The following is a 17,593-nucleotide window of genomic DNA, read 5'->3' as shown; positions in this document are numbered from 1 at the left end:
ATTTATATTTTATATTTACTCAAAAACAAATAGAAAAACAAAAAATATTGTTTATGCCAAAGCGCTTGAATAAAGAATAAAGAAATAAATAATATGAAAATCATATATTTTCTGTTCTAAACCATATCTATTCTATTTTAGTGTGCCCAGCGAAGCGGGCCGGGTTTGCTAGTGTTAAATAAATTATAATTTGTCCGATCCTCAAATAATCATCCCTACTTATAAAAAAATTAATGAAAATCACTTAACTTTCACGCGTTCACAGTGGTGTTCCCCCTTAAACCCGCACTTCATTAAACAAGAATTGAATGGGCCATACAACTGCATACTCTGAAATTTTCTAAAGATGCCAAATGAAAAGTTGAAAATTTTGAAGTTAATTTTTGAAATTTGACAAATTTTTGTAAATTTTCTATAAAATTTCGAATTTTGATTTGACAAGTGTTTGTTATATATTGAACTATATTTTTATAAAAACTAACGGAAAAAATTTATCATAAAAAATCTTATGAATTTTTCAAAAAAAAAAAAAAAAAAAATTAAGTGACCTAATGACGAGAGCACAAGAGCAAATTTTCCCATTAATACAGTTGCTCTTTCAATGCAAATAATTCATCCAAAGCATTGAGTTTCGCACTCTCCGGCAACTCCATTATACTTAAATCGTAGCTAATATTCAGTGCCAAATTCGGGTTGGCGTCTTCTAGCGGCATCCAGACAATGGGTTTAATTTCGCTACAATTAGGATCAGAGTTCTTGGCAAAAGCCGCAATAATACCTATTAGCCGTCTGATAATTTTGTATTCTGCCGAATCGGTACTGACTTTCCATGAATCGTTTGAGAAAAACGTATACGATAAGTCATCAGCGTGAGCTACACCACGCACTTGATCGAGTCCGCAATACTTGGCACGATATAGATTGAAATCGGGTGAATCGAAATCGAAACGATAGAGATATGTAGAGGCATTCGCATAAGCCAAACGCGCCAAGATGCAGCGATGGATGTCATGACAAAAGAGCTTGTAACCATAGATCTGAAACGGTATCAAAAAAAAAAAATAAAATAAAAGTGTGGAGATCTATAAAAAGCAGTTTTTAAATATGACACCGAAAATTTTGCATAAATATTTCCATGTGAATATTCTGAGTGCAATAGATTTCTGTGGCGTATTTAATTTTTGAAAAAAAACTCTAAACTTACATCGAGAAATTTGTACATCGAACGATCACTCGGCTGCTTAGGACTAAAAAATAACTTCAGCAGCTTCTCACCCATTTCCTGCCATTGTTCGGGCGTATAAGCGGATTTTGCATCCTCCGGCAAAATGCGTTCAGGATAGTTTAAAAGCATCTGCATTATTTGTGGAAACATTTTCAGACGCTGGTACATATAGAGACCTTCAAAGGAATTGGCGCCAATAATCAATGGCATCCGATTACTCCACGTACTTTTTAGCAACTCAAACGGCCGTTTTGGCAATACACAATCCTCACTAATGTATGGTTCTACAATGGGGCCGAACGGAAACATATATAACTTTTGGCGTTCCTCTTCATTGAGTAGTGAATGTTGTACCAGTTTGTCAGGCTCTAATTGTTGTAGAAAGCATAACACATCTGCGTCAATATTCTCCCCATTGTAGCCATGAAATTTTGCCAATCTATAGGCCATATCCGTTTGCGGCATATTAACCCAAAAATTTAGTGCACAGCCAGACATAAGTACAACACGTTGTAAGAGATCGCGCGTCTGTTCACTAAGCATTAGCGAGTGTACGCAGGCCGCACCGGCGCTCTCACCAAAAAGCGTTACATTGTTGGGATCACCATTGAAATGTGCGATATACTGTCTCACCCATTTGAGCGCGAGAATTTGATCTTTGAGCGCAGCATTGCCGGGTACTTGCAGCGCGGGGTCAGCCAGACTGAGAAAACCTATTAAAAAGGGGGGAATTTAGTATCTGTTGGCAACAACTTTTTTAATGTTTATAAGTAAATGTTCAAAAGTGACGCTGAGATGTCAGTAGTAAATAATTCCTATACGGTACCATGTTTTAACATATGGCCCATCTTCAACCACAAACATTAAAGGAAGGAAAAAAAGGTGTGCTCTGCTGTCTTTCTGGACGTGTCTAAAGCCCTTGACAAAGTTTGCCACGGTGGGCTCCTCAACAAAATAAAAGCGCTTCTACCAACACAATATTTTAATATTCTAAAATCGTACCAATCGGATCGTTTCTTCCGAATAAAATACGAAGACTTTTGCTGACTTTTGCAAAAACCTTCAAATTTATTTAAATAAAATCTCAGAGTGGAGCATTAAATGACGCATAAAACTAAATGAAACAAACTCGGTTCACTTAGACTTCACACAGGAGAAAATCCAATATCTGCCACTATACATAAACGGCGTGCAAATCCCGTATCACATCAACGCCAAATACTTAGGTATGACACTAGATACGAAGCTTAGATGGAATGCTCACGTTAAAAAGAAAAAAGGCGAGTTAGAATTCAGATTTAGAAATATGCACTTGCTTATGGGCAACCAATCAGCCTTATCCATACACAATAAAATGCTTTTATTTAAGCAGGTGCTTAAACCAATTTGGACCCATGGGATCCAGCTATGGGGCTGCTCAAGCTCAACCAATATAAAATCTATATATATCGAAAAAAAATAATATCGAGCACGACCTTGGCATCGAATCAGTTGCCACTTCGATCAACATAAATGCTAAATCGCATATGGAAAGACTACGCCACTATGTAAAGAGCAAAGGCTCAGCCCTAATTGATCACGATGAATGGAAAGAAATGCTGAAACGAAAAAACCCGCATTTACTCACGCAGCCTTGGGCAGAGCATTATTAAATTTAGTTGTATTGCACAAAATTAAATCCAAGTTGTTCGTTAGTTTATAATTTATTAAGTAGTTACATTGTAAATAATAAAAAAAAATTAAACGAAGGTATGCCTGCAGACTCGCGGCAAGCCGACTGGCTTCTGGCCCATATAAGAGCAAGCAGCCAAAATGGGTATCCCTTGCAATATATAAGTATACTTTCATAGTTGTAATCAACCGGATAAAAATAAAACTATCTTCCATTTCCTCTAGGATTGCCCTGCCCTATGAAATGCAAGAATATTAACCCTTGGCTAACCACTTTTTGAAAACCTCGAAGAGCTGGCTGCTATAGATGTAAACAACCTTATAAGGTTTCTCAATCGCACAGACTGGATGTAGTCAAGAAGAATTAACCTCTATTTTTGGTTGAAATAATCGTCTGAATGAGTCGACAATTCAAAGGTAGATGAAAAAATTTCCAGAAACTGGTTCTGTCGAGGGTAGAAAAACGACTATTGTTGTAACCTTTTTGGACCAGCTACACAAAAACATTCGTAAAAAAAGACCCAGTTTACAAAAGAAAAAAATGTTTAAATCAGTACAATTCACTGTATCACAAGAGCATTTTCACAATGGCTAAAATCATAAATTAAAGTTCGGATTGTTGAAGCATCCGCCATATTCACCAGATTTGGCCCCCAGCGTGGAAAGCGTTTTTCATCAAATGAAGAGGTCATAACAGCTGTAGAGACCTACATTCTGTCAAAAACATATTGGGAGTTGTTCATTTAAAAAGCGAGGGTTACTTATATGTCCTCTATAGTGTCCAAAGATTGAGCGTGATCTGTCAATTAGCTTGTTTTTGACATTTAATTGTATCAGTCAACCGCAGATGTGCTCTGCGATTTTCACTATGGATAAAAATAGCGAACGAAGAATTTGTCTTAAATTTTATGTTTTCAACGGGATTTCATGTGTCGAATCGTTGAAAAAAGCATATGGCGAGTTATGCTGGTGCTTTATCGAAAACACAAGTCTACGAGTGGTATAAGGCTTTTGCAGAAGGCCGAAAAGTCGTGGAAGGTCTGCTCCAATCTGGTCGTCCATCAACGTCTTCAACGGATGAAAACGTTGACAAAGTCAAGGAAATGCAGCTGGAAAGCCATCATTTAAGTTTGAGTGAGGTAGCTCGTGACCTTAGCTTGTCTCACGAATCAATTCGCAACATTTTACACCATCAAGTGGGCATGAGACGCGTAGCTGTTCGACTCGTTCCAAAAGAGTTGTATTTCTTTCAAAAAATTCATCGCAAGAAGGTGGCTGAAGACATGCTTGAGCAAGTGAATTCGGATCCAACGTTTACCCAGCGCATCATAACAGGTGATGAGACTTGGGAATATGAGTTTGACATGCAAACCAGTCAACAGGCGGCTGAATGGCGCTATCCACATGAGCCGAAACCCAAAAAACCACATCAAAGTCGGTCAAAAGTGAAAGTCATGCTACTCGTTTTCTTGAATTATCATGGTTTGTGCAGTTGGAATTCATTTCGAATGGTTAATTGCAATATTATTTGAAAGTTATGCGATGTTTGAGAAAGAATGTGCGTAAGAAACGGGTCAATTTGTGGAAAGAAAACTCATGGACAACATGATAACGCACCGTCTCACAAGGCTCTTATTGTGGACACTTTTTTCAACAAAAACTCGACAAATATCATCGAACAACCACCGCATTCACCGGATTTTGCCGCACGCAGGGACTGCTTCCTTTTCCCAAAACTTAAATTGCCACCCCATGGACGCCGCTTTGAGTCGATAGAGGCCATTAAGGAGAATTCGCTGATGGATCTCTTCAAACGCGTTTAAAAGGTGCTTTCGCAATTTTATAAAGAGATACAAGGTGATCTTCCCATCTAGGGAAGAGTAGAATACTAACCCTACATGGATAAATGACGACTCACAAAAATGGTGCACAGATGGTTCCAAAACGCTCCAAGGAGTAAGAGCAGAAATAGTGGGGCTTAAAGCACACAAATCCTACCACTAAGTACAGAGACCACGATTTTCCATGCGGAGCTCTTCGCCATAATGGAAACGGTGGAAATCATTTCCAAAAGAGGTTCGAGAAAGTAAAAGTTAAAATACTTTTGGATAGCCAATCGGTTTTCAAAGCCTTGAATAGCTTCACATTCAAGTCTCAACAAACTGTCCACTCATAATCAGCTTGACACTCGAGCTTGACTTGTTTACAGTAGCACAGAAAACAACCTATGTGACATATCACGCTGAAATTTGTCATGTAAGCTTATAACAGTCCTACCAAAAAACAAAAAAAATATTTTTGCCATATGTCATCCGCGGACCGTTTTATTGATAACGCCTCGTTCATATTTGAGCAGAAGGTAGACTTCCGTTAAGAATACCTTAGCCATCTGTTCTGTAGCGTAGGAGTACTTAGTGTCTTCGTCTAGGCACCATCCGGATTCACCACCAGCGCTGGTTTTGGATCCCTCGGTGAGGAAGATGTGCTGAGATCCCGTTAACAGGTTCTCTGAACTTAACCATTGATCTCCTACTTCCAACCGAAGCTAACGTAAAGCACTTGATTGTCCACTGGCATCGAGAACAGTGTGCACCGCTCCGACAAATCGTTTCACATCTGACAATGGCCTTTGAATTCTTCGTCTCCCTATACTCCGTTTGACTTGAGCCTGTTCGCCGTCTTCATTGCCTGCTTCCGGATTTGAAGATCTAGAGATTGTACCTAAGTTAAGGATGGCATTAAGGGCATCGCCAGATGTCGTACTCATAGCACCTGTAAGACCCAAACATACACTTGTAGTCTAGTTAGGGGTTTTACTCTGGAATTAACCATAGTAACCTTCCACCAGACTACAGAGGCGTATGTAATAATGGGTGTAATCAGATCCCATGTCTTGTCAAAGGTTCTCTTACACTGCCAGAAGACATTTAGTGTTCAAGCGATCCTCTCCTCGGATTCAGATTCACCGAAAGACCATTCAATTCGCACCAATGATCAATCTTAGGTTTAGCGCTACCTGCATTTTATTGCATATAGCTACTAGTGACGGTCCTGAGATTGGAACGCACACATCATCCGCATAAGCTTCGGTGTGTCTAATTTCCTGGAGATTGTTAAGAAGAGAGTCCACCACGAAGCACTAAAGTAGGGGAGAGAGTACACCGTAGACTCCTTCATTGGTTTTCAGTCTCTTGAATAGCATAGAGTGAATCCATCTGACAATGATTTCTGCTACTCCATGCTTTCTGATAGAAGAGCACACGCAGTAAAATGTAGCACTGTCGAAAGCTCCTTCAATGTCCACAAACACACCAAGAGTGTACTCTATTTTTTCCAACCCTTTTTCGATTATGCTAATGCACTCGTGCAGAGCCAATTCACAAGATTTTCCAATTGGATTCCATTGCTTGCCTGTTTATATACTGCAGCTGCTTGGTTTACATGCGTCCAATATGATTGACGTTCGATGGTATTGATTAATTGTGATTAATTTTGCACCACTTATTATTTTTCAGATTTTCTAAAAGAGCCATAAAGTAATTTGACATTTTTAATTTTTTTTAATTACACTCGTATAAAACCTTATACTTTTTCCTTTAAAATCTAACTTTTTAACAAGAGGAGAAAATTCATTATTGAATTTTACCCTTAAATGCACTCTTCAGCATTCCACTCTTCAGCCTCGATTAACGCACAGTTGTTAGAAAAAACAAAGTTATCTTATCAAAGTAAATTTATTAAATTTTCTTCAGCACAAGAAGTAGAGAAACAAGAAGCTGTAATTCCGAACCATCCCTTTAAAAGTACGAAATCTCACCATACGAAAAATTAATTCGTATCACTTTGATTTTAGAAACAAAAATGTTGCTTTGCACAAAGAACTTCGCTACTTGAGTTTTGTTAGTGTGAACGAGCAGAATTGTAGCTGCTTGTCTTCATACGAGTCCGCTCATTGCTAATACTAATTTTGAGATACGAAATAACTCACCCAAGGAACACAACCGGTAGTTGAGTGTAACCAGTACGACTTGCTCGTTCATGAAATAGTCCGGACCATAAACATTTCTCGTGGCCTCGCCTTGGTAAAAAGCACCACCATAGATAAAAACTATGACAGGTAACGGTTGCTCGGATTTCAACTACAAATTGACGTAAAAGAATAGACGCAACATTAAAAATAAATTTGTATGCGTCAGTGAAAAGATTAGTTAAGAAAAGTAGTCTTAACCGATGATAAGCTTTAAATTAATTTTTTAACAAACAATAACTATATGTTTATGCCGTTTTCCACACACACATACATACACCTGTGTACACAATAATAGCAATGCGGCATAATGCAAAAATTTTACTATTTTTTTTATAAAAAATATAATCTATACTACAACAAAAATCGTATAACTCAAAGTTTCAAACTTTGTACAAAATAAAAAAAAATCATAAAATTTCAAACTTTTTAATCAGAATCATAGGAAAATTTCGAGTATGCAGTTTTCTAGTCAATTGAATTTTTATATAACAAAATGTAAGCTCGAAGATGGTGGACAAAACTAATGTTACCTAGCATGTCCGACCGACTGTCGCAGATTCTCCTGCCATTAAGCAGAAAGGACTGTAGGCGGGTTGTTGGACTGATGAGGGGTCATTTTCAGTGGGCGAAACACATGGAAAAGATAGGCTTCTCAGACAGTACACTCTGTCCAGCATGTGAAAAGGAGGATGAGCCGGCGGGCCACTTTTTGTGCGTCTGCCTGAACTTCGCTCGACTCAGGCTTGAAGTCTTTGGCACTGATGTGTTACGCAACACAAGATGCACTCAGATTTCTTCGGAGGTCGGTTAGATTTAAAGAAAATTAAAAATAGAATCCAAGTGCAGTAATGTTGTCTGAGTGCTGCGCTTGCTAGTTGTTCCGACAAACAACAAAAACCAAAAGAGGTTCTAAGAGGCTCCAAAATCGCGTTCATCTTTGATTTTTTTTTTTTCTAGCGGGCTTGTGCAATTTCCCCATATAAAAACAATTTCGGGCATTCGTTATATGGAAGCAAAAGCATAACATCGGCAACAAAAAAAATTGTCCAAAATTAGCGCGAGTTTTAGGCCACTTTGAGCTGGCACCTATTAAACCAAAATTGTATGTGATCCAATATCCATTTTTTTTTTAATTTACAATACAAATAAATTTTTTTTTCATTTATCCAATTTTTTGTACATTTTTTTAAGAAATCTGATTAAAAGTTTGAAACTTAGATTTGAAATTTGTTGAATTTTTTTTTGAATTTCTACGCAGTTTGAAACTTGAAATTACATATTTTTCGTAGTAGTATGAACTATGTTTCTATTTAAAAGTGAAAAAAAAAAAAATAAATAAAAAAAGCACCAAAACTCATATGTATTTACATATCGCTCTGCTATTATTTGCAACTAAAGTGTATATGCGTAACTTACTTGCTTTGTATATACATTCAGATATAAACAATCCTCGGATCCCTCTACCTTGCCGATGCGTGAATTCTTCTGTAGCGGCTTGCTGGCACATTGTGTGCAATCCTTCACGCCAGTCCAAGGTTCAACAGGTTGCGGCGCTTTGAAACGCAACTCTCCCAGCGGTGGCTTAGCATAGGGTATGCCCTCGAAACTGTAATAAGCCTGCGCATAAATTGTCTGGCAGCATTGGCCTTTGATCTCGCCCAGCGGCAATGTGAGCAGTTGCTCATGACCTTCCAGCGAAATTTCTCTAATATATATTTTTTTAATTCAATTTATGTCGTTTCTTACAGTTAACTAAACAAATATGTATCTATGTTAATGATTATTAGTTTTTTTTGTTGTTTCATTTGAATTTACATTTTTTGTACGTTTATTCAGCTGCTGTGCTTGCTGGAGTACTTACGCCCAATTCATGAGGGTTTTTGTTTTTGTCTGCACTTTCGTAATTAATTGTATCTATTAACTTGTTGCTGTACAACAATTAGATGGAATAGTTTTCACCACTTCGCTACAACACACGAATCAACTGTTTGAGTCGCTTGCTCAAGACCAACTGAACATTTCTTTTGATATTAAGTTTGCTGTTTGATTAGAGGGTGCTGATTCTTACATACATACGCGCCTACATACATACATTTAGATATGTACATAATATATGTATGCATAGTTTATGGCAAATGGTTTGTCACAGTTTACGCGAAATTATATCTTTTAGACATTCACAGAATTTCGACCTTTTCCCTATTCTAAAAAAAATGCAAAAAAAAACTAATGCATTAAATGTAATGTAATAATAATGTAAATAAATATATATTATATATATAATTGGCGCGTACACCCTTGTTGGGTGTTTGGCCCAGCTCCTCCTCGTATTTGTGGTGTGCGTCTTGATGTTGTTCCACAAATGGAGGGACCTACAGTTTCAAGCCGACTCCGAACGGCAGCTATTTTTATGAGGAGCTTTTTCATGTCAGAAATATACTCGGAGGTTTGCCAATGCCTGCCGAGGGGCGACTGCTATTAGAAAAATGTTTTTCTTAATTTTGGTGTTTCACCGCGATTCGAACCGCCGTTCTCTCTGTGAATTCCGAATGGTAGTCACGCACCAACCATTTGGCTACGGCGGCCGGCCTTATGATAAATGTATACACGCGTTAAATAATTGTTGGGCTAGGCCTTATCGACAACTTCTGACACTTTATTTATTTCTGAATTAATTCTAATGATTTTTTATGCAAATATAGTTAAATCTCCTACAAAAACCATATAAATCCATGTGTAATTTTTTGTGCAAATTTAAATAACAATTCAACAAATTTTCATCAAAGCTACACACTTTTTAATCATAATCTTCAGAAACGATTCAGGTATGTAATTTCATATTCCATTGAATTTCAGCAATGCCAGTTTAAAGAGGCTCAAAAACCGATTTTTGGATTTCGATTTGGATTTATATGGTTTTTGCATGTGAATGAATTAAAGAATTAAATCATAAAGAATTTATTGAAATGAAAAGAATTAACAAATTAGCAGCACGTGTCACCAAGTGCGTTTCCACGACAGCCGGTTTTACGTTGCCGAAACGACCCGGATTTATATCCGGCCAAGGACTGTCACTCCACCAGCATTCCTCGTATGTATGTAAATATGGGGAATGTTTATGCTGCTACAACAACAACAATAACAAACAAGTCCCTGTGCGATAGGTTATATATTTTAATTTATTTAATTTATATTTAATTAAAATATTACTTTATTTATTTATTTACTTACTTAGTTTCGGTTAGCTTTTTGTGGCAGTCGGTTTAGAATCCATTTAATCCATTTGATTCGCTGTGGTACCACTGAGTAACACGGGAACTTCAGTGTTTATTCATCATTGGAACCATTTACATGCTCTTGTAAAGCATAGGATAAGTTTTATCTCAACAGCGGAAAATTCTGTAAGAAAGTAAAAAGAGTGTTTTCCTTGCTCTACTCCTAGCTAAGGCTGGGCAGTTACAGAGGAAGAGGAAGAAACAGTAGAACACTTGCCAGCCTTAGCTAGGCCCTTTTTCTCCTGAATACGGCAGAAGTTTTATAGGCCTAGCTAAGGCTGGCCAGTTACAGAGGAAGTGTTCTACTGCTTCTTCCTCTTCCAGCCTTAGCTAGGCATTAGCTCAGCCTCTTCAACTTCTGCCGTATTTTAGAGAAAATACTGCCAGCCTAGAAGAGTGCGCCTACCTAACAGCCAGTGACCGGTAACACAAACCTCCACCTTCAAGCTGTTCTCTCTTCAAATGTTCAGCAATTCTCCTAATCTTTTCTTATCTATTTGCCATTTGTGGCCAAATAAGTGCGGTTGCAACACAAGTATTATTTTCTCTCCATGACCTATTGGCCTAGTGGAGAATATTTTTTGTATCCCTAATTTGCAAATTTGCCATAAGGATTTCAATATTGCCTATGTTTTTAAGAAGTCAAAGATTAGTACCCTTTCTGGCTAGTTCATCAGTCTTGAAATTTCCTCAATATCCCTTTGTCCCGGAGCCCATATAAGACTGACCTAGAAGATGGTGCGAATATCATTTAGACATGTGGATCAGGTACGTATGAATTTAGTTTGGGATGAGGGCAGCTGTAGAATATGATTATAAAGGGTTTTCCAATAACAGGTGTTGTTTTGAATAGCCCTCTATTTCGGTAGTTGTCACTTTTGAAGCTGTCATTTTTTGATATTTGACAAGAAGAAACTACGCCATTAATAAAAATGGAACGATACCCGCTTAAACAATGCATTGAAGTTATTAAAATTCACTATAAAAATGGTGAAGATTTGGCAGAGACTATTCGTAAAACTCGCACATTTTTGGGTCATCGTGAAGCACCTTGTCGGACCGCAATACAGAAATTTGTGAAAAAATTCGAGCTGCTGGGACAAGTTACTGATGTGAAGAATAAAACCCGTGCACGTCGCTCAAGAACAGCCGAAAATATTGCTGTTGTAGCCGAAAGTGTTGGAGAATACCCAGGTTTGTCCATTCCTCGTCATTCTTTGGAATTAGGCATTCCATAAACGTCATTACACCGTATTTTGCATAAGCATTTGGGTCTTAAGGCTTATAAAGTCCAGTTAACATAGGAACTCAAGCCGGTCAATCATCAACAACGTCGTGTCTTTGCTGATTGGGTCGTTGAAATGCATGCAAATGATCCGAAATTCCATCGAAAAATCATATAAAGTGATGAGGCCCATTTTCACCTCGGTGGCTTCGTCTACAAGCAAACTTGTGGGATCTGAGACTCAGAAAATCCAAGAGTTGAAAAGCCTCTTTATCCTTAATGTGTGATTTGTGCGGTTTGGTGCGGTTTATGGTCCGGCGGAGTCATTGGGCCGTACTTTTTCGAAAATGAAGCTGGAGCAACAGTTACGGTGGTGAATGGATTGGGCGGGAATTTTTTGTAGCAGGAATTGGATGGTATTGGTCTAGAGAACGTTTATTTTCAACTAGACGGCGCTACGTGTCACATAAGCAATGAAACCATTGATCTTTTACCGGAAAAACACATCTTATTAGAAATTAAGTCACTCAGAGAAAGAAAGAAACTTTTTTTTTTAATTTTTTATTGTTTGGCTTATGAAAACAATTAAAATTTTATAAGCTCAGAAGAACACAGCTCAAAATTTATAATAAATAGAGTAAATAAAACTAAATACAAAACAACTTCATTAATAACGGTGAGACGCGATTCCATAGTTCAATTTTGAGGTAGTAAATGACTGCCTAGACTTAGAAAAGGATATCATAAAACATTTCTTAAAATGTGATCGCAATTTTTATCACACGAAGCCGCCACGCCGCTATTGAGAACTGATTGGAGCTTACATGAATCGGAAAGACTTAAAAATGATTTCAGCATTTTTTTAATCATCTGCATATAAAAGAAATTCCGGAAATTAAAAACGCTCAGATAAATCATTAATAATGAAGGTAATGAAGTGTAATGGACCCAGAATACTGCTCTGAAGGACACCGGAATAGGCACCGAAAGAATGAGAAGAAAGCTTTTCAAGGACATCTGCACACTAACGACAAAAAAGGTACGACTTTACCAAACTTGGCGATTAAAATTGAGTAGTTGACTTTGTTAAAATCCTTAGAAAAGTCCGTATAGAACTGATAGCCTGTCATTGGGAGCAGACATACACAATTCGGTGAATACAGCAGAATTTGTGACAGTTGATTTGCAAGCCATGAAACTATGCTGGTTATTGGATTTGTAACGCTTTCCGTCGAAATACGACTTTTGTTTGATAATAAAGGGTCTTTCAAAAGTAACGCCTAAATGGTAGTAGTTAATAACTCCTAGATGATACCATATTTTTTTATCACATTTACACGATAGAACAACGACTTAAAATTATTGAAACTTACTATGGAAATAATGGTCGATCTCTAAGAAAAACATATTCAAAATTCGTGGTTTGTTTGTTTCGTCCGAATGAGTCGACGAGGATGGCGAAACATTTCAAGAAACTGGTTCTGCCGAGGGTAGACTGGTAGACCAGACAGAGATTTTTTATAAGTAAAGACTATGTGAATAAGCCAACATTAATTGCAGAGCTGAAACGCAACATTCGGATTGAGATTGCTGAACTCAATGCGACCATGTGTGAGCGTGTCCTTGAAAACTTTAATTCTCGTATAACGGCCTGTGGATGTGCTTATGGTGGACATTTCAGTTTAAGTGTTAAGATTCGTATTTTGAACGAAAATAGTAAAATCTGAAAAAAAGTTTATTTTAACATGTTTTATTTTACAACAACATCTAGACGCGTCTTTTGAAAACCCCTTTTACATTCCGATAACTTCGATGTTTTAGACAGTTTGGAAATAGGCCTATAGTTAGCACTAATTTTTGCCAGCCTTGAATGGGTGAGTCTGATGGAAATGATCTACCGCACCTTTATAAAATTGTCAAAGTAAAGAGATTTATTAAAAATTAACAAAGTATTGAATGTAAGAGCAGAACATTTCTTGAAGAAATAAGATGATAAACTATCATTATCCGCAACCGAAGAGCCTTTAATGCTCTGAACTCGATTACAAACCATTACAGCCAAAGAGTGCCAAAATCAATAGTGAAATTAGCTTTTCAAGAATTAGCACCATTGTAAAATACTTCGCAAGAAACAGCAGACCAGGACTTTTTGGTCTTAGCGCAACGCCAAAAAGACTTAAGATTAGTCTAAGAGAAAGTTTACGAATATAGTTTCGCTGGAGAGCTTTACTTGAGTGTTTAAATTTGCATTTATGTTTGTGCATTTGTTAGTTAAATTGTTTTTTAAAACTTATTTCTCGAATTCATTATCTTTTTAGTTTTTTCGTATACCATGGAATCTTGTGGATTCTCTTGCTTACGCTTGGTACATTTTTTGCAGAAGGTTCCATACATCTTTGTTTGAAAAGTGTCAAAAGAATGAATAAATATTCATTCCAGCAAAAAGTGGATTGCTTCGAAAAGTAAGCTATTAATATTGTTAGGAATTAATGAGCCTCTTTCCGAAACCAACAAGCAAAGGATTCCAATTATTTTCTGAGTAATCTTTAACCTCTTGGCAATCGAATTGGTTTTTAACGACATTTTTGATGCTTGACTTACAAGTACCTCATCAGCCATGTCAATTATCATCTGTTATCAGAAAGGAGTAGCTGGACCCACTGCTTTGCTATTGCATTCGACACTGTATTGAGTTAATGAAAAGCACACATTTTCATTCGCTTCGTAGCTCTAACTTTTCGTTTCAGTTCAGGTTTCACCGATGAATGAACTGACTTTTTTACTTTTTATCTCCATTTAGGAATGCCGTAACACACAACTGGCTTCACCAAACTAAAAAACTGTGAAGGAACTTTGTAGGGTACTACTAAAGATGATTACAAGGTTTGACTATGCTAAACAAAATTGTGAGCGTAACTTCGGCTGCTACCTCATCGACGGCTCAAACAGTGGAATTTTTCCCGCTCTTTTCACACGTCTCCTTATATCCTAGACAGTTGGTGGTGTTAATCGGGAAGAACGATTTAATTCGAAATTATCTTAGGAATGAAGTGCAACTAATGCGGATTGACTACAAGACTTAATTCTTATATTTTAGAATTTTCGATGACAACATTGCCAAATAATGACAGTTAATATCTATCGTGAATGGAAAATAATGAAACTTTTAAATAGAATAATAGGAAAGACTGGGTGCCATGCTAGTTGCACTGATGCGTTCAAAATGACATTTATTGTTTTGATATTTTAAAGCAGTTTCAGAAAAAGCAATTTAAGACATTTGAAATAAATAAGTATTTTTTAGTATCAGGGCAGCTAATGCCCGTATTTGTCGCCTGCGATCCATCTTTTACTGGCAAAACTATTCAAAAAACAAATCAGCTGTTCGCTAATCCGCGTAACAACCGTCTATTAGATTAGATTAGATTAGATTTGTGGGGGGTCGGATAAGACCAAGCACTCAGTCAAAAGACCATTGTACTACACCCGGATAGATTTCAGTAGAAAGAGCAGGAAAGATAAGCATAGAGATAGGAAAGATAAAAAGAGGGTGGTAGGACGCATAAATTAGTTTGAGGTCACTCTTCCACAAATCTCTCGGATTCGTTGATAAATAAATCTCAAGAGATCCGGAAGAGGAAGAGTGTGAACTCTATCCATACTCAGTATATCGCAACCCAATATTCTAAGCCTGATTCGGGAAAACGCCGGACAACTACAGAGAAAATACTCTGCAGTGTCGTCATTTTCAAAACATGATAGGCATATCGTGCTGTCTTCTACCCCCATGGCAGCCATATAATCATCACAGGCGTTGTGCCCTGTGATTACACCCACCAGTAATCTCAGTAGGAGACTCTGTTTGTCATCTGACAGCAAGGGATCTTACTGAGTTAAACAGCGGGGTCACCTAGTGCAGGATGTGATTCTTCATTATGTGCTAACGGTTTTGGCTTAGTAGAGGCTATGTAGTTGGAGAAACCCGCGCTTATCTAAGCCCTGCGCCGTCCTCATAGTAGTCATAGTTAATTCTAATCCGTCTATTACACTACAATTTTAATCACAATTAACTGCGCCGGTAATTCCTATTAAAGCCGCCGTTTGCCTAGGCTATTACACTTCTGCATTCAGCCGTTGTTTAGACTTATTATATACCCCCAATATAACTTTTTCCCCAACACAATCTCAGTTTTTGTGCTGTAAACAAATTGTTTTCACATTCCCTACGACATTAGCAAATCAGCTGATTCTTTCAAAATTGATGAGAGCCGGTTAATGAACTGATTTTCGCCACACCTTCTGAATGCTCTCCAACGTGGTAGTACATATGATCTAATGCTATGTATAAACCGTTAGGTGATGAAAAGGGGGGAAATTCTAATATTTATGTGGGATTTTATGGAAGTAACGAGAAGGCAAGGACTTGGCAGAAGAGCTGAAAATTTTGATTAACTCAATTGAGGAGGCACCTTCCTCTTGGGCAAATTTCTTCATATAGTCGCCTGGTTCTTACCTAAACCGAATTGTGGAAAATCAAAAAGTACACAAAATATGTTATTCATACAACAATACTGGAAATTTGTTCATTTGTTCGTTCTTTGCCTTTAAGTTCCTTCATAACTCACTAAATAAGCGGCGCTCGTTAAAGATATTTCAAAAAGTCGTATTTATGGCCAGATTTGATTCATATTCAGAATGTATGTACATACCCTATAATCAAAAAGTACTGGGAAGGTGATGTTTACTGCTTTTTATGATTATCAAGGTACTACATCGGGCCAAACAGTCAATAAAGAATATTATTTATCCGTTTTGAAGCGTTTGGGAGATGCTTTATGTCGCCAACGGCCTGAAATGTGGGCAAACAATTCTTGAATTTTGCATGATGATAACGCGCCATCGCACCTAGCCCAAATTGTGCTGGATTATTTGACCAAACACCAAGTAAATACCATCGTGCAAGTACCGTATTCATCTGATATGGCCCCGTGCGACTTCTTTTTGTTTCCCAAGTTGAAGTTACCAATTCGTGGAAGGAGATTTCAGTCGATAGAGAAAGAGAATGCGACGAAGGAAGCCCTTCGTCGGCCTACCAGGGGTGCATTGAGGACTGGGTTAAGCATTCGCACATGTGTGTTGCTTCAGACAGGTCATATTTTGTAGGAGATAAAATAAATTTACCTGAAATTCAACTCTGGTTTTATTTAAACATTCAGATCATAGGGTATATCTCAGGAAAATCGTATGATGGAGTGATTAGAGAGCCCGTTATCAGTGATTATTTGAATTTGGGCTTACAAAAATTTATTTCTATGCAGATATAAGACACAAGATAATCGAGAGGTTTCGCACTCCATATACTTATATGTACCTCTCTATAGTAGGAAAAATCCAAATGCATATAAAAAATATCTTGACGTAGTTGGAGTGGAATTCAAAATTTTAATTTACTTCATACGCTTGACCCGCAGAGTATTAAGAATTGACCTACTTAAATGAAAATTGCAGTTTTGTTATGATATGGGTACAGTTTGATGCAGTTGACCTTCAACGCGATTTATGCACTCGCATTAAAATAAAATTTAAAATGTTCCACTTAAGTGGCGCAGCATTGAGATAAGCAGAAATATGTAAGTAACAAAGCAGGCCAAGTAAAAATTGAGTTCATCTTATTTAGGGATTTTACGGATTAAGGCTGTTGAGGAAAATTTTTGTTCGCCAAATGATGTGCTAAATTCAGATGTGTCGGGGCCGCATGAGGTCCAGTTGATAACAAAATTTAAAATTGTCAAACTGTATTACACAAAATCCGACATATGTACATTCGGGTGGTCGATAAAACCATTTCTTGATTCTGAGGCAAATTTAGACTCCTTTTACATTTTAAAGGGGTTTTAAGTCCATTTTATGCATGAAATGTAATTCCTCAAAATTTTTCATTGAGATAAGTAATTGTTTTGCTAATTTCATCGTATAATGAAGTTTTTGCGTATTTTATAGTAAGAAATATGAGCAACGAAAAGTAATGTATGACGCCAGTAAACACTTTTGACGCGTAATAAAGCGTTTTTCAGTAAGAGCGCTTCAACTTTTTTTTTGAATAAAACACAAACGGTTTGACTTTTTTAACTAATTTTTTTTTATTATCGAGTTTGAACATATACATT

The 17,593-nt window shown here is 37.2% G+C and overlaps 1 protein-coding gene across 1 annotated transcript; it reads right to left on the bottom strand.

Moving 5' to 3' along the window:
* Nucleotides 1-553: 553 nt before the first annotated feature.
* LOC128871217 (esterase B1-like) lies at nt 554-8,925 on the bottom strand. Its single transcript, XM_054113312.1, has 5 exons — nt 8,788-8,925; nt 8,343-8,631; nt 6,885-7,035; nt 1,205-1,938; nt 554-1,037 (listed from the first exon to the last, which is right to left on the bottom strand). The coding sequence occupies exons 1-5, from the start codon at nt 8,796-8,798 to the stop codon at nt 582-584; spliced, it is 1,641 nt and encodes a 546-aa protein (XP_053969287.1). The 5' UTR covers nt 8,799-8,925; the 3' UTR covers nt 554-581.
* Between the last annotated feature and the right edge of the window lie 8,668 nt (nt 8,926-17,593).

Source organism: Anastrepha ludens, chromosome 2, assembly GCF_028408465.1.
Source record: "Anastrepha ludens isolate Willacy chromosome 2, idAnaLude1.1, whole genome shotgun sequence".
Taxonomy (NCBI): domain Eukaryota; kingdom Metazoa; phylum Arthropoda; class Insecta; order Diptera; family Tephritidae; genus Anastrepha; species Anastrepha ludens.
Note: the sequence above shows the minus strand (reverse complement) of the source record. Positions and strands in the feature narration are given on the sequence as shown.